Genomic DNA, 26,424 nt, shown 5'->3' with positions numbered 1-26,424 from the left:
GGACTGAAGACAAGATGGAGGAGTTTTCAGGGACTTTTATATTCTCTGTCCATGGAAGGACCCCTTTGTTCTTACTGTGGAAAATCCCAGCAACAAGATGGCGTCTGGAGTCACATGGGCAAGTCACATGTCCATGCATGACTCAGTTTGCAGGCCGACACCATTGTTTACATGTTAGTTTGAACATTCCCAGGAAAGGTCAGATGTGGGTTGGTGTCTCCCAAAGTCCATTGTCCATTAAGTGTTTCTTCACGGGGCAGTTACTGGGAATAGTCCCTTCTCGAGAAGCTGCCCAAATGCTGCACTGAGGCTACTTAGAATCAAAGCACATTGAGATACAAGTATAGAGCCAATACTCATAACTTCGACTACAAAAGGATACACCCATGCAGGCAGCATAACCCTAACCAGCAAATCATAGCGTCTTCCTAGATGCCTCACACGACAACCTTTGTACAATATTTGCTGCAAATATGTAACAGTGGTTGCAACAATGATCTATACGATCTCAGCGCTGACCGACGGTGGGTGGGGAGGGGGAAGGAAATAGCTTTCATTTTATCTGTTCTCTCAGCCCTGACAAACGCATCCTCCTGCTCCCAGCCCGGCCGGTAGCTGGGCCCTGGCTCCTCTTATCTCTGTTTGCCTGGGTGTTAAATGATTGTAGCTGCCATCAGCACAGATCTGCATGTTCAGTACTGACACCCGGTCCCCTCCCCGCACTGGTCTATAAGTGCCCTGGGCCCGGCCAGTGTCCCATGCAGGCTGCACTTGGACTGGCCTTGCACCAGAGCAGCTACCCAGCGAGACACTCAGGTGAGACCCTGGCTTCCTCCAGCTTCTTCCTCCTCCTGCGCTGGGGGCTGGCGGCAGCTGATCTGTTACGGGGGTGGGTGGCCAGGCTTGTCCCGTGTGTGTCCCCTGAGCCTGGGGACGTCTCTGTCTCCCCCGTTCCTCCCACCCAGCACAGCCCTGCACGCGGCACCCTAACGCCCTGCGGAGCTGTGCCCAGCGCTCTGCAACTCCGAGAGCTGGGTCCAGCTTCCAGTCCTGTGTCCAGTCCCTGCTGGAGCATCTCTCTGCAGGGCGGCTCTCCCATTCGACCCCTTCTGCAACGGGGGTCCCAGCCCCCACCATGGGCTTCAGTAACTATAACACCTCCCCACCCTCCCCGGCCCAACCACGCGGTGTTGGCTTTCCAGACACTCATTGTCTCTGGAGCTGGAGATATGAGTGTGATTGAAACACCTGTTAGTGGGGAAAGGCCCCAGGGGTGGGGTCAGTGGGTGTTTCATGTACCAGGTGCTGGGTAATAACACGAGAGGACTCCAGGTTTCTAACACTAACCCAGCTCTCTGGTCAGAGAACGATTGCAGAGGTGCTGCACCTGCAGCTGGCATTCCAGCCACGTGCACACAGACTGGCCTCCATCCTGGTGCCACTGGGGCCTCTTCCAAACTCTCCCCTCCTGCCACCTGTGCCCTCCCCCCAAGTTCCATGTAGGTGGCTAGCGAGGGGACCTGCCAGCCCCAGCACTGGGAAGAAAAGGGCAGCAGGAAATGGCAAATGCCCCTTCTGAGAACTGCTTTGCTCTGCAAATGTGACCCTGTTGGCTGGGACCCAGATCCCATCTGAGTGACCACGGCCTCCCTGCTGACCCCTGGCTCCTCCCCACCTGCAGCCCTTGGCTAGGGAGTCCCTGGAGATGCTGCTTGCAGAGCCCAGCCACTGCAGAGCTGGGACCTGGCTCCCTGCTGGGTGTCCAGTTCTGTCCCTGGGGCCCGGCTCAGTGAGGGGTGGAAGAGGAAGGGCCCTTCGGACCCAGGCAGATGGGCTCCGAGCTCGGTGCCCCAGGGCTGGGGGATGGGATCCCTCTGGGGCCCATCCAGCCCATCCAGGTGCTTTAGTAAACACCTCAAGCAACAAAGCGCCTCCCACTGGGAAATGCCCCATGGGGAGGGGAGGGTCGCTCCGGGGGGTGTCCCAGCCTCTCATGGCCCCATCTCCCTTGTGTGTTTTCTCCCCAGGGGAAGTGAGAAGATGGGGCCAGTCGCCTACTTCAGCCTCTGCCTCCTCGGCTGCCTGATCTTTAACCCCTCACTGTCCGGTGAGTCCCTGCCCGGCCCCTTGGGAAGTGGATTCATTTCCCTCGTCGCTCCCAGAGCCACTGCCCGTCTCCTGCTGCTGGGGGTCACTGCCCGGGGGGAGCCCAGGCTCTGCAGGCCCTCCCCAGGGAGCAGGTGAGTGAAGGTGGGTGAAAGGGGACTGGATAAATTCATGGTGGCTAAGTCCATAAATGGCTATTAGCCAGGATGGGTAAGAATGGTGTCCCTAGCCTCTGTTCGTCAGAGGATGGAGATGGATGGCAGGAGAGAGATCACCTGATCATTGCCTGTTAGGTTCACTCCCTCTGGGGCACCTGGCATTGGCCCTTCTTATGTTCTTATGTTAAAGGTCCCCCAGGGTCGACTCTTCCCATGAGGATTGGGTGGGGCCAGTCCCTGGGTAACAGTCGCTCAGCCCCCGTCAGCTCCAGGCTCCCATCCCCCCCTCCTGTGGTCCCCTCCCACTGGCCGGCCGTGTCCCCACGGGGTCCCTCTCCAAGGGCTGCTCATGGCTCCGCTCCAGCCCCAGCTTCTCCCCCATCCGGCCTCTGCTCCCGGCTGGGCTGCCCCAGTCCCTGCACACTGTGTCTTTCTCCTCAGACTGTCCCATTCCCTCCCCCCACTGGGACACGGCTCCACCCCGTCCCTCTGTGCCCCCAGGCCTGAGAAGGGCAGAGCCTGCCCAGTGTTCCCCTCTCCTCTGCCCCAGCCCCACAGATCCCTGCTATCCCCCCTCTATGTCCCACCTCCCTGGGCACCTCTCTCCCCTTCCCTCCTCCTACAACCCCCCAGCTCCTTCCATCCAGAACTGGGCCCCTGCCCTGATTTCCTGCCTATTCCCAGTCTGTGCCAACCCCACTGCTCCCCCAGCTTCATCCCGTGGCCCTGGGTGTTCCCTTCCTGCCCCCCTGCCAACTTCCCTGGCCCCACTGTCCTGCATGGCCCAAGGGGAGAGGGGGAGAAGCTCAGGGTGGCAGGAATTCCCTCTGCCCGAGGGCTGCAGCTGAAAGGGGCCCACTGTGGCTGACAGCTCCATATTTCCCCCCTTTCCTGGAGCTTGGAGTCCATGGGGCTCCCTGGGTCTATCAGCCACCCCACTGTGCACTGGCTCCTTCCTCCCCCGCAGGGAGCTATGGGGAAAGGAGCCCACACCCCATTCAAACCCAGAGGCCCTGCCCTGCTGGGATCCCTGCTCAGGGCTGGGTTCCAGGGGCCCCGTTTTGCTGATGCAGAGTCTGAGCAAACCCAACTTCTTCCTGCAGCGCCAGGGCCTGGAGGGTCCTGCCAGCCAGACACAGCCCCAAACCGGCTCCCGATGTTAATTATCCTAATTGAAAGCAATGGCTCTGCCTCTCAAACAGCCTCTAACCACTGTGTTCTGTCCCCACCCTCTCTCTTCAGGGGTACAGGCTGTGTCCTGTCCCGGGTGCTGGCTGCCCTTCCAAGACAGCTGCTATCGATACATCGCCCAAGAGAAAAACTGGATGGAGGCTGAGGTGAGAGGCTGGGGGCAGCGGGGCTCAGGGACGCAGGGCTGGAGCTGGAGGCTGCGGGGGATGGGGCGGTTTAGGGTGAATATCAGAGTAAGTGAGTTGGGCTGGGGTGGGGAATCTGCTCCGGTGGGAGGGGCGGGGGGAAGGGTTGCCAACTTTCTAATCTCACACTCCTGCCCCGTCCCCTCTCAGAGGCCCCGCCCCTGTCATAGGTCTCACCCCCACTTGGAGCTGTTGGGTTCCAAAATGGGGACCTGCATGGATCCTTCTTCTAAACTAAAATTCTAGTTTAGATCTGGTAAAAGCTGCCACCACCCAATAATGTACGTGTATTGGGACACAGTCCTTCCCCAAAATCCTTGGGGATCCCAAGAGCCCCAAATCCATGGAGTTCTTACACCCAGGAGGAATAAACCATTCCCCCCTGCTTCCTCCCCCCTCCCTTTTCCTTGGAGAGATACCGGGATCTAACTACAGAGGGATGCCTCCCCCTCCCCTTTCCCTGAGAATCCACCCAAGGAAAGACCAACCAAGTCCTTTACAGAAAAGATTTATTAAAGAATAAAAAGAAAGTAACTGTCTCTGTAACCAAGATGGAACAATACACAGGGTCTAAACTTATCAATCTCTGGAGAGAATTCCCCCTCCTTTCTTTCTCAGTAAAAGCAATAACAGTACAGAATTAAAGAAATTCCTTCAGCAACACACAATTGCAAATGTAGAAATCAAATTATAAGACTAATCCGCCTTTCTAATTAATACTCACTACTGAATAGTAGGAACTACTCCAGGAGAACTTGGAGACATGACTGGCCTCTCTTAGATCCAAAAAGAGAACCCAGAGCCAACAAAAGACACAGACAAAAGCTTCCCTCCACAGAGATTTGAAATTATCCTGTTAATTGATTGGTCCTCTGGTCAGGTGTTTCTCAGGTTACTGAGCTTGTTAACCCTTTACAGGTAAAACAGACTTTAACCCCTAACTATCTGTTTATGACAGCCCCCAATTGCTCCACCCCCCATCCTCTGTCACTGTTCCCCACCCTCACTCACTTTCACGTGGCTTGGGCAAAGGGTTCAGATGTGGGGGGTGGGTGAAGGCTCCGGCCTTTGGTTCGGGCTCTGGGGTGGGCCCAGGGATGAGGGATTTGGGGTGTAGGAGATGGATCTGCGCTGGGGCAGGGAGTTGGGGTACGGGGGGGTATAGGCTCTGGGCTGGAGGTGTAGGAGGGGGCTCCAGGATGGGACCGAAGGGTTTGGAGTGCAGGAGGGGGTGCGGGCTCAGTCTTGGGGTGTGGGCTCTGGGATGGGGCCAGGGATGAAGGGATTCGGGTGCAGGAGAGAGCTCTGGGCTGGGGCATGGGGTTGAGGTGCGGGTGGTGGGTCATGGATCTGGCAGGGTGGTGGCTCTTGGGTGGGGGGATGAGAGTCTTGGGGTACAGGAGGTGCTCAGGGCTGGGCCCGGGGTTGGGGTGTGAACAGGGTGTGGGTTCGAGGAGGGAGATTGGGTGCAGGAGGAGACTTCGGGATGGGGCAGGGGACTGGGGTGTGGGAGGGGGATCAGGGTATAGGGTCCCAAAAGCACTTACTGCAGTTCCTAGGAAGTGGCTGCCAGGTCCCTGTGGCTCGTACACATATGGGTGGCCAGGGAGGCTCTGCGCGCTGCCCTCATACCCACAGGTGCTGCCCCACAGCTCCCATTGGTTGTGGTTCCCAGCCAATGGGAGTTGCAGAGCTGGGACTCAGGTGGGGCGGCGCATGGAGCCTCCCTTGCTGCCCATGTGCCGTGGTGCTTCAGGAACCTGGCAGCCACGTGGAGTCAGGGCAGGTAGGCAGCCTGCCTTAGCCCTCGGCCCCCGCTGTGCCGCCGACCGGACTTTTAACGGCCCAGTCAGCAGTGCCGACCAGAGCCGCCAGGGTCCCTTTCCGACCAGGCGTTCTGGGGAAAAACCAGACACTGGCAACCCTAGGTGGGAGCCCAGAGCTGCACATTTCCCACGGCCCCACACAGAGCCCTGGGAACAGGCTGTGAGGGAACAACCTGCCCTGGCCTGGCTGGGGAGCAGAACACAACGTAAACGCAGCCCCCGGTGGGGCATGATCTCCTCTGGACCCGACACGCTTGTCATGCGCTGTGTCTGCCAGGGACACCAGGGACAGCCTGGGCCCAGGTGGGGTCTTGTCTCCCTCTATCAGGCAGCTCAGGAGGGGCCTGCTCCTTACTCGGTGTTACCAGAGCAGCTCCCTGATCTCCAGTAGCTGGGCTGTGATGAAGGTCTCTGGTTCAATCCCCATTGCTGGCTGGCATGTGGCCAGGGAGTCGCTGCACAGGACATGAGGGTGGTGATGGGGCCCTGTGTACATAGGAACGGCCATACTGAGTGAGAGCAATGGGCCATCTAGCCCAGTGTCCTGCCTTCCAGCAGTGGCCAGTGCTGGGTGCTTCAGAGGGAATGAACAGAACAGGGAGTCAGCAAGAGATCCATCCCCTGTCTCCCATTCACAAGTTCTGGCACACAGAGGCTAGGGACACCAATCCTGCCTAATAGCCATTGATGGACCTGTCCTCCATGAACTTATCTAGTTCTTTTTTTAACTCTGTTATAGTCTTGGCCTTCATAACCTCCTGTGGCAAGGAGTTCCACAGGTTGACTGCATTGTGTGAAGAAATACTGCCTTTTGTTTGTTTTAAACCTGCTGCCTATTAATTTAATTTTGTGATGACTAGTTCTTGTGTTATAAGAAGGAGTAAATAACACAACACTTATACTATAAAAGTAATGACATACGGAGATACACCTATCACACAGACCTGGAAGAAACCCTGAAAGGTCACTGAGCCCTGCCCCCTGAGCAAGACCAAGTACTGATTTTTGCCCAATTCCCTAAGTGGCCCTTTCAAGGACTGAACTCCCAACCCTGGGTTTAGGTGGGGGCGGGGGACAATGCTCAAACCACTGAGCTGTCCCTCCCCCATTCTCCTTGTTTACTTTCTCTGCAACCAGTCATGATTTTATCGACCTTGATCATATCCCCCCCCATAGTCATCTTTTTTCCAAGCTGAAAAGTCTCAGTCTTATTAATTTCTTCTCATATGGAAGCTTTTCCAGACCCCTATCATTTTTGTTGCTGTTGTCTGTACTTTTTGCAATTCCAATATTTTTTGAGAAGGGGTGACCACACCTGCATGCAGTATTCAAGATGTAGATTTACCATGGGTTTATATAAAGGCAACATGATATTTTCTATCTTATTATCTATCCCTTTCTTAATGATGCACATCATTCTGTTCGCTTTTTTGACTGCCACTGTACATTGAGTGGATGTTTTCAGAGAACTATCCACAATGACTGCAATATCTTTCTTGAGTGGTAACAGCTAATTTTGACCCCATCATTTCGTATGTGTATTTGGGATTATGTTTTTCAATGTGCATTACTTTACATTTATCCACCTTGAATTTCATCCACCATTTTTTTGTCCAGTCACCCAGTTTTGTGAGAAACCTTTGTAACTCTTCACAGCCTGCTTTGGACTTAACTATCTTGAGTAGTTTTGTATCATCTGCAAATTTTACCATCTCACAGTTTGACTCTTTTTCCAGATCATTGATGAATATGTTGAACAGCCCTGGTTCCAATACAGACCCCTGGGGCACCTGACTACTTACTTCCCTCCATTCTGAAAACTGACCACTTATTCCTACTCTTTGTTTCTGATCTTTTAACCGGTTACTGATCCAGGAAAGGACCTTCCCGCTTATCCCATGACAGCTCACTTTGCTTAAGAGCCTCTGATGAGGGACCTTGTCAAAGGCTTTCTGAATATCTAAGTACACTAGACCCACTGGATCACCCTTGTTCACATGCTTGTTGACTCCCTCAAAGAATTCTAGTAGATTGGTGAGGCATGATTTCCCTTTAAAAAACCATGTTGACTCTTCCCCAACAAATTATGTTCATTTTTATGTGTCTGGCATTTTTTTTCTTTACTATAGCTTCAACCAGTTTGTCCGGTACTGAAGTCAGCCTTACTGGCCTTGAATTACAAGGATTGCATCTGGAGCTTTTTTTAAAAATTCGAATCACATTCTCCAGTCATCTGGTACAGAAGCTGATTTAAATGATTTAAATGATAGGTTACATACCACAGTTGGTAGTTCCGTCAGAACTCTTGGGTTGATACCATCTGGTCCTGGTGAATTACCGTTTAATTTATCAATTTGTTCAAAACCTCCTGTAATGATAACTTAATTTGGCACAGTTCCTCAGATTTGTCACTGTCATAAATATAAAGGGAAGAGTAACAACCTTTATGTATGAAGTAACATAAAATCCCTCCTGGCCAGAGGTACAGAATCACTTTACCTGTAAGGGGTTAATCAGTTCAATTAACCTAGTTGGCACCTGAGCAGAAGGACCAATGGAAAAGAAGATACTTTCAAATCTGGGGGTGGGGGGAGGTTTTGTTTGTGCTCTCTTTGTTTTGTTCCCTTTCTGGATGGTAAGAGAGACCAAGCAGGTAAAATCTGAAAACATACCTGGAATATTTGTAGAAGCAGCAAAGAATCCTGTGGCACCTTATAGACTAACAGAAGTTTTGCAGCATGAGCTTTTGTGGGTGAATACCCACTTCTTCGGATGCAAGCAGTGGAAATTTCCAGGGACAGGTGTGTATATATAAGCAAGCAAGAAGCAAGCTAGAGATAACGAGGTTAGATCAATCAGGGAGGATGGGGCCCTGTTCCAGCAGCTGAGGTGTGAAAACCAAGGGAGGAGAAACTGGTTCTGTAATTGGCAAGCCATTCACAGTCTTTGTTTAGTCCTAAGTTGATGGTGTTAAATTTGCAGATGAACTGGAGCTCAGCAGTTTCTCTTTGAAGTCTGGTCCTAAAGTTTTTTTGTTGTAGGATGGCCACCTTAAAATCTGCTATTGTGTGGCCAGGGAGGTTGAAGTGTTCTCTTACAGGTTTTTGTATATTGCCATTCCTAATGTCTGATTTGTGTCCATTTATCCTTTTCCTTAGAGACTGTCCAGTTTGGCCGATGTACATAGCAGAGGGGCATTGCTGACATATGATAGCATATATTACATTGGTGGACGTGCAGGTGAATGAACCGGTGATGGTGTGGCTGATCTGGTTAGGTCCTGTGATGATGTTGCTGGTGTAGATATGTGGGCAGAGTTGGCATCGAGGTTTGTTGCATGGGTTGGTTCCTGAGCTAGAGTTACTATGGTGCGGTGTGCAGTTGTTGGTGAGAATATGCTTCAGGTTGGCAGGTTGTCTGTGGGCGAGGACTGGCCTGCCACCCAAGGCCTGTGAAAGTGTGGGATCATTGTCCAGGATGGGTTGTAGATCCCTGATGATGCGTTGGAGGGATTTGAGCTGGGGACTGTATGTGATGGCCAGTGGAGTCCTGTTGGTTTCTTTCTTGGGTTTGTCTTGCAGAAGGAGGCTTCTGGGTACACGTCTGGCTCTGTTGATCTGTCTCCTTATTTCCTCGTGCGGGTACTGTAGTCTTGAGAATGCTTGGTGGAGATTTTCTAGGTGTTGGTCTCTGTCTGCGGGGTTAGAGCAGATACGGTTGTACCTCAGTGCTTGGCTGTAGACAATGGATCTTGTGGTGTGCCCGGGATGGAAGCTGGAGGCATGAAGGTAGGCATAGCGGTCGGTAGGTTTTCGGTATAGGGTGGTGTTAATGTGACCACCACTTATTTGCACCGTGGTGTCTAGGAAGTGGACCTCCCGTGTAGATAGGTCCAGGCTGAGGTTGATGGAGGGGTGGAAGCTGTTGAAATCATGGTGGAATTTTTCCAGAGTCTCCTTCCCATGGGTCCAGATGATGAAGATGTCATCAATGTAGCGTAGGTAGAGAAGGGGCGTGAGTGGACGGGAGCTGACGAAGCGTTGTTCCAGGTCGGCCATAAAAATATTGGTATATTGTGGGGCCATGCGGGTGCCCATAGCGGTGCCACTGATCTGGAGATATATATTGTCATTAAATTTGAAATAGTTGTGTGTGAGGATAAAGGCACAGAGCTCAGCAACCAGTTGTGCTGTGGCATCATCAGGGATACTGTTCCTGACAGCTTGTATTCCATCAGTGTGTGGGATGTTTGTGTAGAGAGCCTCTACATCCATGGTGGCTAGGATGGTGTTTTCTGGAAGGTCACCAATGAAATATTTGTGGCACCTTAGAGACTAACACATTTATTTCAGCATAAGCTTTCGTGGGCTACAGCCCACTTCATCAGATGCATAGAATGGAACACACAGACAGGAGATATTTATACATACAGAGAACATGAAAAGGTGGAAGTATGCATAGCCACTGGAAGAGTCCAATCAATCGAGATGAGCTATCCTCACCAGGAGAAAAAAAACCTTTGAAGTGATAATTGAGATGACCCATAGAAGGTGTGAGGAGAACTTAACATAGGGAAATAGAATCAATTAGTGTAATGACCCAACCATTCCCAGTCTCTGTTTAAACCTAAGTTATTTGCATCTAATTTGCATCTAATTTGCATATTAATTCGAGTTCAGCAGTCTCTCTTTGGACTCTGTTTTTGAAGTTTTTTTTGTTGCAAAATTGCCACCTTCAAGTCTGTCACTGAGTGGTTAGAGAGGTTGAAGTGTCTCCCACTGGTTTTTGAATGTTATGATTCCTGATGTCAGATTTGTGTCCATTTATTCTTATGTGTAGAGACTGTCCGGTTTGGCCAATATACATGGCAGAGGGGCACTGCTGGCACCTGATGGCATATATCACGTTGGTAGATGTGCAGGTGAACGAGCCCCTGATGGCGTGGCTGATGTGGTTATGTCCTATGATGGTGTCACTTGAATAGATATGTGGACAGAGCTGGCATTGGGCTTTGTTGCAACCACTCAGTGACAGACTTGAAGGTGGCAATTTTGCAACAAAAAAACTTCAAAAACAGACGCCAAAGAAAGACTGCTGAACTTGAATTAATATGCAAATTAGATACAATTAACTTTACATTAACATTACAGTAATTGATTCTATTTCCCTATGTTAAGTTCTTTTCACACCTTCTATGGGTCATCTCAATTATCACTTCAAAGGTTTTTTTTCTCCTGCTGATGATAGCTCATCTCAGTTGATTGGACTCTTCCAGTTGGTATGGGTACTTCCACCTTTTCATGTTCTCTGTATGTATAAATATCTCCTGTCTGTGTGCTCCATTCTATGCATCTGAAGAAGTGACCTGTAGCCCATGAGAGTTTATGCTGAAATAAATTTGTTAGTCTCTAAGGTGCCACAAGTACTCCTGTTCTTTTTGTGGATACAGACTAACACGGCTGCTACTCTGAAACCTGAAATGATACATTTAAAATTACAGAAATTGTAAGTAAGGGCAAGGAAATGCGTTAGATTATTTTTTGTTTTAGCTTGTGAATTTTCCCTATTCTAAAAGGGAGTTTTATTCCTGTTTTTTGTAACTTTCAGCTGAGCCTAGAGGGGAATCCTCTGTGTTTAAATCTTTTTATTACCCTGTAAAGTTACCTTATATCATGATTTTGAAGGTGTGATTCTTTTACTTTTTCTTTAAATAAAGTTCTTCCTTTAAGAACCTTTAGAATTTCAGTGTCCTAGGGACAAAGGGTCTGGTCAGAACTCAAATTATTCTTAAGCTTCCCCAGGAAAGGGGGTGAATGGGTTTGGGGGAATATTTTGGGGAACAAAGGACTCCAAGGGACTCCTTTCCTGATTTTTTGTCTAAAACACTTGGTGGTGGCAGCAATACTGTCCAAAGACAAGGAAAGGATTTGTGCCTTGGGGAAGTTTTTAATCTAAGCTGGTAGAAATAAGCTTAGGGGGTCTTCCATACAGGTTCCCACATCTGTACCCCAGAGTTCAGAGTGTGGAGGGAACCCTGATAGTCACCTGAAAAGAATGGCTCAGGTTTGGGAATCTCCCTCACATCCTCAGCCGTGAAGACCAATGCAAAGAATTAATTTAGCTTCTGTGCAATGGCCTTATCGTCCTTAAGTGCTCCTTTAGCATCTCAATTGTCCAGGGGCCCCACTGGGTGTTTAGCAGGCTTCCTGCTTCTGATGTACTTAAAAAGTTGAATTTAACTTCCACTTTTTAAAGGATGCCTTTTTGCCTCTCACTGCTTCTTTTACTTTCTTGTTTAGCCTCGGTGGCTGTTCTTGGTTCTCATCCTATGTTTTTTTAATTTGGGGTATACATTTCAGCTAAGCCTCTATTATTGTGTTTTTAAAAAGTTTCCATGCCACTTGCAGGGATTTCACTTTTTGCGCTGTACCTTTTAATTTCTGTTTCACTAACTTCCTCATTTTTGTGTAGTTCCCTTTTCTGAAATGAAATTCTACCTTGGTGGGCTGCTGTGGGGTTTTCCCCACCACAGGGATGTTACATTTATTATGTTTGTAACCCTTCTGTCACGTGGAGCCGGCAGCACCCAGGGCCGGGTTCAATATCTAGGGGATCCGTTTCAACAGTACAACACAGAACCGTCTCGAGCCCCCAGCCAGTGACCTGGGACAATTAAACACCACCCCCCGGGGGCCTCTAACCAGCAGTACTTCCCCTCTCGCAAGCACTGAGTCCGAGTGTAGCAAAACCTTTTAATAAAAGGAGGGGAAAAAACTCAGCATTAATATGCAAATTAATGCAACTAGGGTTCATAAACACAAATGACCCACCCCCACGTAAGTTGGTCTGTGTCCTTTTTCCCTCAGGTTCTTAAGCTCAGCAACCCAAATGCCCCATTAACATTCCCATCCCTTCTCTGTACCCCACTGACAGTTGCTGTTCTTGGCCAAGGCAGCCCCAGAGTTCAGAGGTTCATCTGCAGAGTTCACCTCCCACCCTGCATGTGTGTGGGGGGGTAAGGACAGGGCCAGTGCAAGGATGTTTCGAGCCCTAGGTGAAACTTCCACCTTGCGCCCCCCCACGACCCCGCCCTGAGGCGCCCCCCCGTGGCAGCTCCTCCCCTCTGCCCTGAGGCGCTCCCCTTGCAGCAGCTCCCCACCCCCACCTTGAGGCACCCCCCACCCCAGCTCACCCCTGCCCCACCTCCACCCCGAGCACGCCATCATTGCTTCACTTCTCCCGCCTCCCAGGCTTGCAGCGCCTAAGCTGATTGGCGCCTCAAGCCTGGAAGGCGGGAGAAGTGAAGAAGCTCACTCCTGCCCCGCCTCCTCCCCAAGCACGCCGTGACTGCTGCACTTCTCCTGCCTCTCAGGCTTGTGGTGCCAATCAGCTTAGGTGCTGCAAGCCTGGGAGGCGGGAGAAGTGAAGCAGCCACGGCGTCCTCAGGGAGGAGGCGGGGCAGCGGTGAGCTGGGGTGGGGAGTTCCCCTGCATGCCGCCCCCTCCTTACTTGCTGCAGGCGGCCCTCCCCACGCTCCCCTGCCCCAGCTCCCTCCGCCTAAATTCCGGCAGCGAACGGGCCGGCCGAAGATCCGTCCGCTGTGGTCGCTGCTGAAGAAAATGGTGCCCCCCAAATGCCAGCGCCCTAGGCGACCGCCTAGGTCACCTAAATGGTTGCATCGGCCCTGGGTAAGGAGGCACCTTACACGCTGCACTGCTCAGGCACTCGATTGTCACCACAACAGTCAATTGCGGTGTGTCTCTGTGGGGCTCTGCTCTGGCCCTCGCCACCAGTCTGTCTGCCCGTCGCTCTGCTGCCTGCTTGCCACGCCTGTTTCATTGCTGTGTAGGCTTCCGGGCTTGGCTGCAGCCTGGGCTCCAGGACCCTGTGAGATCTGCCAGGAAATCCCCTCGGCCAGGGCTGCACTGAGGTCATGTGGTGCTAATTGCTCACGGGCACAAGCCGAGCGCCTGGCAGAGTCGAGTGCCTGGGTCAGCACAGTGCCCTTCATCCGCCCCACCCGTGCTCTCCTCCCAGCATGACAGCGGGTGGGTCTGGCAGAGCCATGGCCCAGGGCAGGCCGGTGCTCAGAGCAGAGCCCAGGAGCTGGGGTGGGAGGGATTGGGTGACGCCAGCAGGGCACAGGGTGGCTGTGGCTGTGCCGCGTGGGGTGGGGGCTGGGACGGTGAAGGGGGATGGAGGGAGGGAGGCGGCTCTACCTGCTCCCCACATTGGTCCTGGGGGAGGGGAGAAGCGCTACCAGGGGGTCCTGTCCCCTCACAGCCCTTGCTGCCCGGGGGAGGCCGGGCCCCAGAACAGAGCTGGACTTGCTCCTGCTGCTCCCTGCACTGGGGCTGGGGGGTAACTAGCTCTGGTTTCTCTTCTCCCAGACTGAGTGCCAGAACCATTGGACTGGAGCCCATCTCGCCTCCATTCACAGTGCTGAGGAAAGGAACATGCTGGCCCATTACGTCAAGCCAGACCCCACAAAGAAGACTCACGTCTGGATCGGACTCTCAGACCCTCATGGGGTGAGTACCCGGTGCCCGCTCTGCCTCTGGCAGCCCCTCCCCAGCCCCTGGGCTCTGGGTCTCTGCTCAGTGAGGTTGTTGTTTGGGGCGGGGGTGGCACCAGAGCAGGATTTCCATTGGAACAGGGTGAAAAGGGGCTGTAACCGCCTGGGTTTTCAGTCACAGGATCGATCCCCAGCGCCCGGTGCAGAGTATAAGCTGCTGTTACTAATATTCACGTTCGTGACACTAGCGCCCAGGGACCCACCACACCGGCCTGTTGTGCTCAGACCGTGCACGCCCGGCACGAGAGTCAGCCCCGCCCCACACGGACGAGACGTCTAGACGAGGGCTCGGGGAAAGGGGCAGCCCCACGGGCAGAGCGACCAATGCGAGGGCAGCAGAGCCCTGGGAGTGCTTTCGCTCTGTGTATTCATCCTCAGGGTGGGCTCAGGGAGGGGGGGTCACCTGGCCAGTGGCGCGTCAGCTCCAGGCCTGTAGGGGGAGCCCCGGTGGGTCCCGATACCCACCCGACACAGGCCCAGGAAAGGGCAGCGGCTGGGGCTGGTGGGAACGGGGAGGTTGCAGATCCCCCCTGGCTACAGAGGCTTCATCACTTACAGCTCAGAGGGAGCCACTGTGGCTCTGGTTTGGCCCCTGGGCCAGTGCAGTCGCCAGTCAGGGCTTTGCAGGAAAGTGCCGGGGGGCTGGTGGGGGTGATCTCCAGTTCAGACTCTAGTCCAGCAAACAGGCACGTGCAGATTTCCAGGCCAGGCTCAGTCAGTGTCTCTCCCTGGGGCCCCACCCAGCCGCTGCTGTTCCCCCATAAACCCTGCACAGAGCTGCCCCGGGCTGCAGTGTCTGACAGTCACAGCCTGCTCCACACACTGCTCCCCGGCTGCTGGGGCTGCACGTTGTTCCTCAGTGGGTTCCTCTGCATCCAGCGTCTCTGCTGCTCCGGGCTCGCTGTGCAGCTTGTCCCCGAGCCAGGCCACGGCCAACTCCTGCTTGTTAATCCACACAGTGACCCAGCTGCCGAGGCTGAACGGGACGTTTCTGAGAGCTCGGGGCTGGGTGCACGTGGTGGGTGCTGCTGGCCCTGCTGGCCGGCCGGCAGCCACAGAGCAATGCCGCCGGTGGCACTGATGGGAGACGGGGGAGCTCCGGGGGCAGCACTGCTGGCAGCACAGACGCACCCTGCTGCAGCCGCTCCTGTCTGGCCCCAGAGCGCGGGAGAGGCCGGTGTTTTGGGATGGGGGGGGTGGCAGCGCAGACTCCTGCACAAGGCTCCCTCCAGCCCACAGGCTGTCGTCACTTGCTAAACACGCCCGACTGCTCTTGGCCTCCTCACTTCTCACCGTGATAAAATGCCAGAGACAGAGACCTCATGGGCCACATCGCAGCCTTTCACCCTTCGGGGGGTCCACTGAGCCCGGGGCAGCGTCAGTCTCTGCCCGTCGGTAGCTCCCCCTGCACCCGCCCACGGAGGAGCTGCCCACGAGGGACACGGCCCCGTACAAAACCCTGGGGAATTAATAACCCAGAGCTCTGTTCAGGGACAGGGAAGGGGGGATCAGGACCCACCCGAATCCCTGAACGCATGGACAGAACAAGGGGATCGTCACCAACATTCCTGGCTCCATCCATCGGCTGAGGTGCTGGCAGCCCACTCCAGGCGCATACGGCTTCTGCTTCCCTCCCCAGCAAACAGCCCAAGGGACACACGATAGAGGTGGGGCCGTGGGCTGTCAGGATTAATGGTTGGAGCAGGAGCAGGAAGCGGCTCCAATACAAGGGTCAGAGCCGGAGTCAGGCATTAATAGCCAGGCCAAGGGTCAGAGGCAGGAGGGGATCCAGACGGCACATCAAGGGTCAGAGCCGGAGCCCAGGGGCAGGGTAAGGAAGCCGGGACCAGGAGCAAGCTGAGGCGGCCAGGACTGAGCAGGAGCAGGGCTGGGAAACAAGCAGGAGCAGGAGTAGGAGCAGCGCTGGAGCAGGACAGGAGCACGGCGTGGAGCAGCAGGCACAGGGAGGATGGTGGCCGTGGCATGAACACACGGAGCAGCCCGAGAGCTGCTGGGCTAAGCGCCGGCCAGCTGACCTTCCTGCCTAGGCAGGGGGTGCAGTCAGGCGGGCGGCCTGCAGCCGGCTGGTTGCACTGGGTGGGTCGCCAGGTGACTAATTCTGCTGCAGCCCCTGATCCCCGACAGTGTGACCCCCAGCTTCATCCAGCACCACCATCCCCCAGACCCACCGCCGTGATCTCTGCAGCGGGGAGCAGAGTAACTCTCCTGTGGCTGGGCTTTGGGAGCATCATCGCGTGGGTCTGTGCACACGAGAGAGACCGGGGGCAGCAGCGTGGGGCTGCGGGACAGCGCGTGGGATGACGCTGCAGGTGCTGCCTGTTGGGCTGTGCTGGAGATGGATGTGGAACCTGAGGGCAGGTCGGGGTGCGCTCCCCTCGGCGATGTGGGGATGGCAGGGGCAGGGGGTGCTGGAGACTCTCCCTTCACTTGCTATTTTCATAATTCCAAGGGTTGGGCAGGTCCTTGTGTAACTTCATAGTCTCATAGACTTTAAGGTCAGAAGCAGGGCCGGCTCCAGACCCCAGCGTGCCAAGCGCGCACTTGGGGCGGCATTTTGCCGGAAGGGTGGCAGGCGGCTCCGGCGGACCTTCCACAGTCATGACTGTGGAAGGTGCACTGGTCCTGCGGCTCGGGTGGACGCCTGCGGATGCTCCACCGGAGCTGTGGGACCAGTGGACCCTCCGCAGGCACGTCTGCAAGAGGTCCCCAGGAGCCGTGGGACCGGCGACCGGCAGCGCGCCCCCTGCAGCATGCTGCCCTGCTTGGGGCAACCAAATTCCTAGAACCACCCCTGGTCAGAAGGGACCATTATGATCATCTAGTCTGACCTCCTGCACAACGCAGGCCACAGAATCTCACCCATCCACTTCAATAACAAACCCCTAACCTATGTCTGAGTTATCGAAGTCCCCAAATTGTGGTTTGAAGGCCTCAAGCTGCAGAGAATCCTCCGGCAAGTGACCCATGCCCCATGCTGCAGAGGAAGGCGAGAAACCTCCAGGGCCTCTGCCAATCTGCCCTGGAGGAAAATTCCTTCCCGACCCCAAATATGGCGATCAGTTAAACCCTGAGCATGTGGGCAAGACTCACCAGCCAGCACCCAGGAAAGAATTCTCTGTAGTAACTCAGATCCCACCCCATCTAACATCCCATCACAGGCCACTGGGCATACTTACCTGCTGATAATCAAAGATCAATTGCTAAATTAATTGCCAAAATTAGGCTATCCCATCATACAATCCCCTCCATAAACTTATCAAGCTTAGTTTTAAAGCTAGATATGTCTTTTGCCCCCACTACGCCCCTTGGAAGGCTGTTCCAGAACTTCACTCCTCCAATGGTTAGAAACCTTCGTCTAATTTCAAGTCTAAACTTCGTAGTGTCCAGTTTATATCCATTTGTTCTTGTGTCCACACTGGGACTGAGCTTAAATAATTCCTCTCCCTCCCTGATATTTATCCCTCTGATATATCTATAAAGGGTAATCATATCCCCCATCAACCTTCTTTTGATTAGGCTAAACAAGCCAAGCTCTTTAAGTCTCCTTTCATAAGACAGGTTTTCCATTCCTCGGATCATCCTAGTAGCCCGTCTCTGAACCTGTTCCAGTTTGAATTCATCCTTCTTAAACATGGGAGACCAGAACTGCACACAGTATTCCAGATAAGGTCTCACCAGTGCCTTATATAACGGTACTAACACCTCCTTATCTTTGCTGGAAATACCTCGCCTGATGCATCCTAAAACTGCATTAGCTTTTTTAATGGCCATATCACATTGGCGGCTCATAGTCATCCTGTGATCAACCAATACTCCAAGGTCCTTCTCCTCCTCTGTTACTTCCAGCTGATGCATCCCCAATTTATAACTAAAATTCTTGTTATTAATCCCTAAATGCATGACCTTGCACTTTTCACTATTAAATTTCATCCTATTTCTATTACTCCAGTTTACAAGGTCATCCAGATCTTCCTGTATGATATCCCGGTCCTTCTCTGTGTTAGCAATACCTCCCAGCTTTGTGTCATCCGCATACTTTATTAGCATATTCCTGCTTTTTGTGCCAAGGTCAGTAATAAAAAGATTAAATAAGATTGGTCCCAAAACCAATCCCTGAGGATCTCCACTAGTAACTTCCCTCCAGCCTGACAGTTCACCTTTCAGTACGACCCGTTGTCGTCTCCCCTTTAACCAGTTCCTTATCCACCTTTCATTTTTCATATTGATTCCCATCTTTTCCAATTTAGCTAATAATTCCCCATGTGGAACCGTGTCAAATGCCTTACTGAAATCGAGGTAAATTAGATCCACTGCATTTCCTTTGTCTAAAAAATCTGTTACCTTCTCATAGAAGGAGATCAGGTTGGTTTGGCACAATCTACCTTTTGTAAAACCATGTTGTATTTTGTCCCAGTTACCACTGACCTCAATGTCCTTAACTAGTTTCTCCTTCAAAATTTTTTCCAAGACCTTGCATACTACAGATGTCAAACTAACAGGCCTATAGTTACTCGGATCACTTTTTTTCCCTTTCTTAAAAATAGGAACTATGTTAGCAATTCTCCAGTCATACGGTACAGCCTATGAGTTTACTGATTCATTAAACATTTTTGCTAATGAGCTTGTAATTTCATGTGCCAGTTCCTTTAGTATTCTTGGATGAAGTTTATCTGGGCCCCCTGATTTAGTCCCATTAAGCTGTTCGAGTTTGGCGTCTACCTCGGATGTGGTCATATCTACCTCCATATCCTCATTCCCATTTGTCATCCTACCATTATCCCTAAGCTCCTCATCAGCCTCATTAAAGACTGAGGTAAAGTATTTGTTTAGATATTGGGCCATGCCTAGATTATTCTTAACCTTGTCACAGAGTGTGGGGGTGTCCGGCCCTGCACCCCTCTTCCTGGGACTCACAGTGACTCTCAGCCAGCCAGTAAAACGGAAGGTTTATTGGACAACAGGAGCACAGGATACAGGAGAGCTCGTGTTCAGAGCCAGGACCCCTCAATCAGGCCCTTCTGGGGGTTCAGGATGTCTGGATTCCAGCCTAGGTTCCCCTGCAAACCCACCACCCAGGTCCCAAACCGAAGACTGACAAACTGACTCCACCCTCCCCACTCAACTCCTTTCCTTTGTCTAGCTTCCCGGGCAGGGGTGTCGACCTCCCCTCCCCCCTGCCTAGCTCATGTTACAGGTTGAATACCTGTCTCTCACCTATCTCCGACAGCCCCTACTCCACCACAAACCTCCACTGCATCCTCAGTGTTTAGCGGTCCCACTTCTTCTTTCTTTGTTTTCTCCTTATTTATATGGCTATAGAACCTTTTACTATTGGTTTTAATTCCCTTTGCAAGGTTCAACTCTACATGCCTCTTAGCCTCTCTCACTTCATCCCTACATGTTCTGACCTCAATAAGGTAGCTTTCCTTGCTAATCCCTCCCACCTTCCACTCCTTGTAGGCTTTCTGCTTTTTCTTAATCACCTCTCTGAGATGCTTGCTCATCTAGCTTGGTCTACAACTCCTGCCTATGAATTTCCCCCCCTTTCTTGGGATGCAGGCTTCTGATAGTTTCTGCAACTTTGACTTCAAGTAATTCCAGGCCTTCTCCACCTTTAGAGTTACAAGTTATTCAGTCCAATCTACTTCCCTAACTAATTTCCTTAGTTCTTTAAAGTTAGCCCTTTTGAAATCAAAAGCCCTAGTCCCAGATCTATTTTAGTTTATCCTTCCATCTAGTTTGAACTGAATTAGCTCATGATCACTCGAACCAAGGTTGTCCCCTACAACCATTTCTTCTATGAGGTCCTCACTACTCACCAAAACCAAATCTAAAATGGCATCCCCTCTTGGTGGGTCTTCATAGAAGATTAGGGTTGGAATAAATGTTAGAAGGTCATCTAGTCCAACCCCTTGCTCAAAGCAGGACCAATCCCCAGACAGATTTTTACCACAGTTCCCTAAACGGCCCCCTCAAGGATTGAACTCACAACCCTAGATTGAGCAGACCAATGCTCAAACCACTGAGGTTTCCCTCCCCCTTCAACTACTTTGTGAAGAAATCCATCAGCTATCACATCCAGAAAAATCTGAGCCCTATTATTATTACTAGCACTTGTCCGCCAATCTGTATCTGGGAAGTTAAAGTCTCCCATGATCACACAATTCCCATTAGTGTTTACTTCATTAAAAACATTAAAGAGGTCTCTATCCATATCCAAATCAGATCCCGCCGGTCTGTAGCACACTCCAAGCACTATCTCAGGGGAGGCTCTAGTCGCTTTCTTTCCCAGTGTGATTTTTGCCCAGACAGACTCTGTCTTATCCATTCCATCACTTCTTATTTCTTTACAGTTAACCTCATCACTGATATACAATGCTACTCCACCACCTTTGCATTTATTTCGGTCTTTCCTAAACAGCACATAGCCTTCAATACCTGTACTCCAGCCATGACTACTATTCTACCATGTTTCTGTTATCCCTATAATATCCGGTTTCACTTCCTGCACCAGTAGCTCTAGTTCCTCCATTTTGTTACCTAGGCTTCTCGCATTATTGTACAAACATCTTAATTTTTGCGGTTTGGCTTCACTGACATTCTTTATCCGGTTAGGCACAGACATTCTACCACCAGTATCACCTACTAGACTGGTATCTACACTACCCTTCCTCCTTATGTCCATTCTCCTGCCCACGGCTGTATCCTCTCTTGCTTCATTTTCTTCCCTTTCAATGTTAAATTCCAGCGTGGAGATTACCTGGACATCTCCCAACCATCTCCCCCGAATTCTTAGTTTAAAGCTCTCTTCCATTCTAGAAGTCTATTTCCCTCCTTACTCAGCTGTCCATGAATGCTTCCCAGTGGCCATACATCCCAGAGCCCTCCTTATAGCACTACTGCCTGAGCCATCTGTTGATCGCCATAATCTTGTCACACCTTTGTTGCCCTTCGCTAGGAACAGGCAGAATCCCACTGAAGATCACCTGAGCCTCGATTTCCTTAAGCGTCTTCCCCGGGCTGGCATGGTCTCCCTTGATACGTTCCAGCGAGAACCTAGCTGTATCATTCGTTCCCACATGAAGGACAATCAACGGATTCTTTCCCGCTCCCATTAGGATCCTCTTCAGCCTCAGGTCCACATCCTGTATCTTAGCACCCGGCAGAGAGCTCACCCTTCTGTTCTCTGGATCAGCTCTAGTTACAGGCCTGTCTATTCTTCTCAGTGAAGAGTCCCCAATCACGTAGACCTGCCTTTTCCTGATGACTATGCGATTCTCTGGTCTATCCCCTGTTCTGTCTGGCTGCAAGTCCTCTTGATTTCTATTGTCTCTTGCAATCCTCCGCAACCCATCCCGTATCCTCCTGGGGCTTATATTTGGTGTTGTCTCCATTGACTCTTCCCCTCTTCCTGTAGGACTAGCTGCTCTTCTCTTCTTCCTTGCCCTCTCCCCTTCAGCGACCACCTGCTGTGCCCCTTCTTCATTTTCCAACTCTGCAAACTTGTTCCTGAGCTCTGTTTCTCCTTCACTGGCCCGTTTTTCCCTCTGCCTGGTTCTCTTATTCTCTTAGTCACATGCTTCCACCATCCACTTTCCTCACCCAGCAGTCTCCCCTCAGAGTTCTTTGGTCCGGCTTCCATCTGCAAGTCTGAGCTTTTCCCTTCAGCCTCCTCATATCTTTGCTCCATCATCTGTTGAACCCCCTTCTAAACTCGCCCAGAGTTTCCACCTGCATCTCCAATCCTCAGATCTTTTCTTCCATCAGCTCTATCAGGCGGCACTTCATGCAGATGAAACTCTTTTCAGGTAGCCCCTCCAGGATTATGTACATGCCACAGCTTCCACATCCAGTCATCCTCATTGTGTCTTCCACTGCTGCCTCTGTATCGGTCATAGCCTTCCCACCTAAAACCTGTTAGTCCAGGAAACACAAACCAAAACAAACCACCACCACCTACAGCAAAAACAAACCCCCAACAGGCACCAGAACACCAGCAGAACACCACCCACTCCCTTCACTGGTCTGTCTGTTCCTCTGCCTAGGTCTCTAAGTCTCCCCCACAAACTCCCCATGTAAACTCCCCCTGAAACTCTCCTGTTTACAGATCTGTTTGCTGGCTGCTGTGCCGCTGCAGCTGTCTATGCCGCTGCCTGACTGGCTGGCTGGCTGGCTGGCTTCCTTTATAGGAGCCATAAGCAGAGAAGCCCGCCCTGTAATCATCTGCCAGTAAATGTAGCCCTGGTTGTCAGGGTTGACATTTCATAGCAATGATCAGTGTCTCCAGTGTCACTGGGCAGTTTCTGCCCGTGCCCTGCCCATGGCCCCTCGGCTCCGGGGCACGTCTCTAGCTGTGTAACCTTGGGTTTGACAGGGGCTCTGCTCTTCTTTGTCTCTGCAGGATCAAAGCTGGAGATGGTCAGATAATTCCCTGGTCGGTTTCAAATCTTGGGAGAAGGGGCAACCTGATAGTCAGAGCAACAAGGAGCACTGTGTGGTGGTACAACGTCCAGGTAAGCTGGTGGATCAGACCCACATGCACCTACAAGGGAACCCTGGCAGCGCCCTGACCACTTAGGTCCTGAGATACTGATCCGGGCTGGCCCCAGCGCGCTCTGGAGTGCAGATCCTGGTGCCTCTCTCTTCCCTGCCCCATGCTGGGAGGGCAGTCAGGAGAGAACCCCTTGTCTCACCTGGTAAAACTGCTGCTTATCTGATCCCCTGGGTCAGTTCATGTGTCTGCTCCAGTGACAGGCAGGAGAGACATATGCACACACACGCACACAGACACAGACACAGACACACACACACACACACAAACACACACCCCTGGCCCCAGACAGGGACTCTGCTGAGCTGGAAAAAGGGTGACAGCTCTGAATCGCTGTTGCACCCCTGCTGTGCAAACACTGATCCACACAATGATGTGGGCACCAGAGCTGCATTTGGCCCCCTCGCAGGGTCGTGTTACTCACAAGCATTCGCACACATGCCAGCTGCTTGTGAAAGTGCTGCCCAGTCTTGCAACGTTCACAGATTGAGCACTAATGACTGTTCCCATGGAAACTGGCACTGGGAGGGGATCTTAAGCAAAAGCTGCAGCCAGAGAGCAGACCCCGGCAGTGGGGTACGTGACCGGGTGCTGTAGCCTGATTTGGGGTGTGTTAGTAGTGTTGATTTAATTTATCCACTCAAATGTAATTTTATTTGATTAATTAATTTTAGTTAATTAATAATATTAATAATAATTATTGGATATTAATTAGTATGGGTTTGGCTCACCAATATGTTTGATCAGAAGATAAAGTTTGTCCTGAATCAGGCTTCACAGAGTTTATAAAAGGAACTTTGTGGTTATGACAGGAGCTTACACTGAGACAGATATAGTCATAAAGACCTTTTTATTAAAATCAATGAAATGGTAAGCAAATGGTAAAACAGTTAGGATTACAGAGTTACAAGTATCACAGTTCTTTAAGAAATATATTTATGGTAATACACTATTATAAATTGCAAACTTGATTAATACTCACACTCTGGTGTTAAATTACAGCAGCACCGCCTTGGTCCTTTTCACACCTCTAGCAGAGGAAGTTACTGCAAAGTTGTTTGCTTTCTAATTTAACTCATAAGAGAAATTAAATCCCTTTACACTTACAGTTTGAAAAGAAATAATACTACGGCCGATTAATAGTTAATAGCCGTCGTAGATGGGTGACATCAATACGTAGTTGAAGGTGGAGGCAATGAAGATAGATGGGTAGATTGCCTGCCTAATGGTGAGCTGCCTCACCTTTTTATAGGGCATTAGTTGGAAATCCTTCCTCCTATGCCCAAATTTCATCCTTTCCCCATGGAAATGTTAGGGTACACTTGCCCCATTGGCTAGTATGTATGTGTGTATGAATGACAGGTATGTATGCATTTGTGGTGTACTTGTTAGATTTGTGGGCAAAAATCCCCTTTTTCCACCCTTTACTGTTACTGGTTCAGTCAAAGGGCTCCAGACATCTGCATAGGTATTTTGTCTATTATCACTTTTCTGAGTAAGGGTCCCAAAATGTGCTGAAGTTGCCTTAGCGTCACATACAGGATGTTTGACTGTAGGTCTCTTGCATTTCAGCCAAACTTATTCTTAACATAAATCTATAAGCCTATTACATCAAATACTCAAATTGATAAGAATGATATTTATACAGACCAGCAGATTAATCCTTAGGGCTACAGTGCTCACAGCTCCGGCAGGGAGGGGAAGAAGTTCCAAATAGCCCAGATGGCGACAGCGACCAGCCCAGGTTTTCAGCCTTTTTATATTGGTGCCCCCTGTGGCACATCCAGCCTCTCAGTGTGACCCCCGTCAGACATTCCCAACGAGAGGGGTCATTTAATGTCATGGGGACTCGGGGCTGTCACCCCACAGAGCTGACAGCTCGCGATCCCCATGTAACCACCTCAGGACCCCATGTTTGAGAACTCCTGGACTGGCCAGTGTTGGTGGATTCGAGGGGTCGCTTTGCAGATGGGCTGTTAACAGGCAGGCCTGTCCCTAGCTGTTCCGGGGCTCTATGCAGCCCCCTCGTTGGGGGTGTGTGCCGCAGGCCTCCGTAGATGGGAGGTGTGGCTTGGGAGGCAGGGGGGAATCACCCCCCAGCACTCATTGGCAGAGCCCTGCACTTCCTGCCGCTGGTGAGTGCAGGCCCAGGTCTGCTGCAGTCCTCAGGAGTGGAGCAGGGGTAGGGGGCCTGGGGAAGAGGTGGGGCAGGAGCTGGAGCCCTACGCAGCTCCAGACTTTGCATATGGGTAAGGAAGGACCTGGGAACAGGAGAGGGGCAAAATCCACAACGAGTCCCCTGCCTGGCCCTGGTCATTGGGGGCTGTGTCTGTGTGGGGCCTGCAGTGCCAGGGGGTGTGGGAAGCGAGGGACAAGGCTCTCAGACCAATTCCATTTATCACTGGGACAGGCCTGGGCCCGCCGTGAGCTGGATGTGTTAGACAGTCACACGCTGTGGTAACAAGCAGCCAATTGAGCACTGGGCTCTCTAATAATTGATTCACATTTTACTAAAACACAAATTCTTTGTTACTTTTATAGTTTTTATAAACTATTCCAAAATTGCACCCAAAGCATTATGTGAAAGGAACATGAAAGTCCCAAAGTCAAGGAAGTGCCACACTAAGGCTGCCCATGTAACCTTAACGGAGCCCCTGGTACATGTGAGTCATGATATGGTTTTGAGTTACAGGCTCACTGTCCATCAGTCACTGGATGGGGATAGAGTCAAAGAGCAGCAGAAACCCGCACCCCAGGGAACAGGGCACTGAGAATGGCCTATGCCCCCCGCGGAGCTCCCTGCTGGGCCTGGGGTGCTGTTGAGGGGCTGAGCTCACCCAGCCCAGCCCCAGGAATGTCCTTTCCTGGGCGCTCTCTGGCCTGGCTACGCAGGAATCCGACTGCCGGGCAGCCCCTGGGCACAAGCACAGACAGCCCCAGAGCAGAGGGGTAACGGGGTCTGAGGGAGGAATGTGCTGCTCCGTGCACAGCAGGCCGGTGACACTGACTCCTGCGGCAGGGACACATCCCCTCTGCACGGCGGCTGAGCCCTGCCTGGGACAGAGGTTCCCATGGGTGTAGCCAGACCCAGGTGGGCAGGGCCTGGAGGAGGCCTGGCTGGGGGCAGCTCACTCAGCAGGGAGGAGGCAGTAGCCCAGTTCCTGAGCGGGTGCCCCAGTCGCGGGGCAGGGCTCTCGCTCTCTCCTCTGCCCTCTGTCTGGGGTGGGAGCACGTGGGGTGGGGGAGGTAGGAGCAGTAGCACATGGACCAGGTGTCTCCCCTTTCACACTGAGCCTCGGCCTCTCTTTGCAGGATGGGGCTGCCCCAATCTGGGGCGCTCAGGGCTCCATCCCACCCTCCTCTTCCTCAGGGCTCTGCACAGGAGCTGGGATCTTCTGCGAGGGGCACGGAACGGGGTGGGGGAGGGGTCACCATATGAGCAGGGACGGCCCAGCCTGCCCCACCCCACGGGTCATCTCTGTTTTTCTTTCCAGATTTTCAGAACTGGCATGATTATTCCTGTGAAAAGAGATACCCCTTCATTTGTAAGCACAAACCCTAGGGGAGGCAGGTCGCCTGGCCCTGGGGGCTCCCAACACCTGGGCTGTGAGTGAATCGTGTCCCTCCAGCTCCCTGGGGAGACCAGATCCTGTGTCCCTGGCTGCAAAGTCCCTTCTGCAAAGCATCGCTGAGTTACACTGTGTCACTCCCGCTCTGCTCTGCCCCCTTCTCTCCCTGTCGCACCCACGCTCTGCTCTTCTCAGCCATCTCAGCACAATGCAGTGATAATAAACTTCCCCTCCAGCATTCA

General features: G+C 52.1%; 1 protein-coding gene across 1 annotated transcript; it reads left to right on the top strand.

Annotated features, from left to right (window-relative positions):
- Positions 1–493: 493 nt before the first annotated feature.
- LOC120380741 (C-type lectin BPL-like) lies at positions 494–26,424 on the top strand. Its single transcript, XM_039498707.1, has 7 exons — positions 494–524; positions 735–816; positions 2,028–2,107; positions 3,507–3,601; positions 13,857–13,997; positions 22,464–22,575; positions 26,108–26,424. Exons 1-7 carry the CDS (start codon positions 494–496, stop codon positions 26,173–26,175), a joined length of 609 nt encoding a protein of 202 aa, XP_039354641.1. The 3' UTR covers positions 26,176–26,424.

The sequence above is a fragment of the Mauremys reevesii genome, linkage group 1 (assembly GCF_016161935.1).
Source record: "Mauremys reevesii isolate NIE-2019 linkage group 1, ASM1616193v1, whole genome shotgun sequence".
NCBI lineage: Eukaryota > Metazoa > Chordata > Testudines > Geoemydidae > Mauremys > Mauremys reevesii.
Note: the sequence above shows the minus strand (reverse complement) of the source record. Positions and strands in the feature narration are given on the sequence as shown.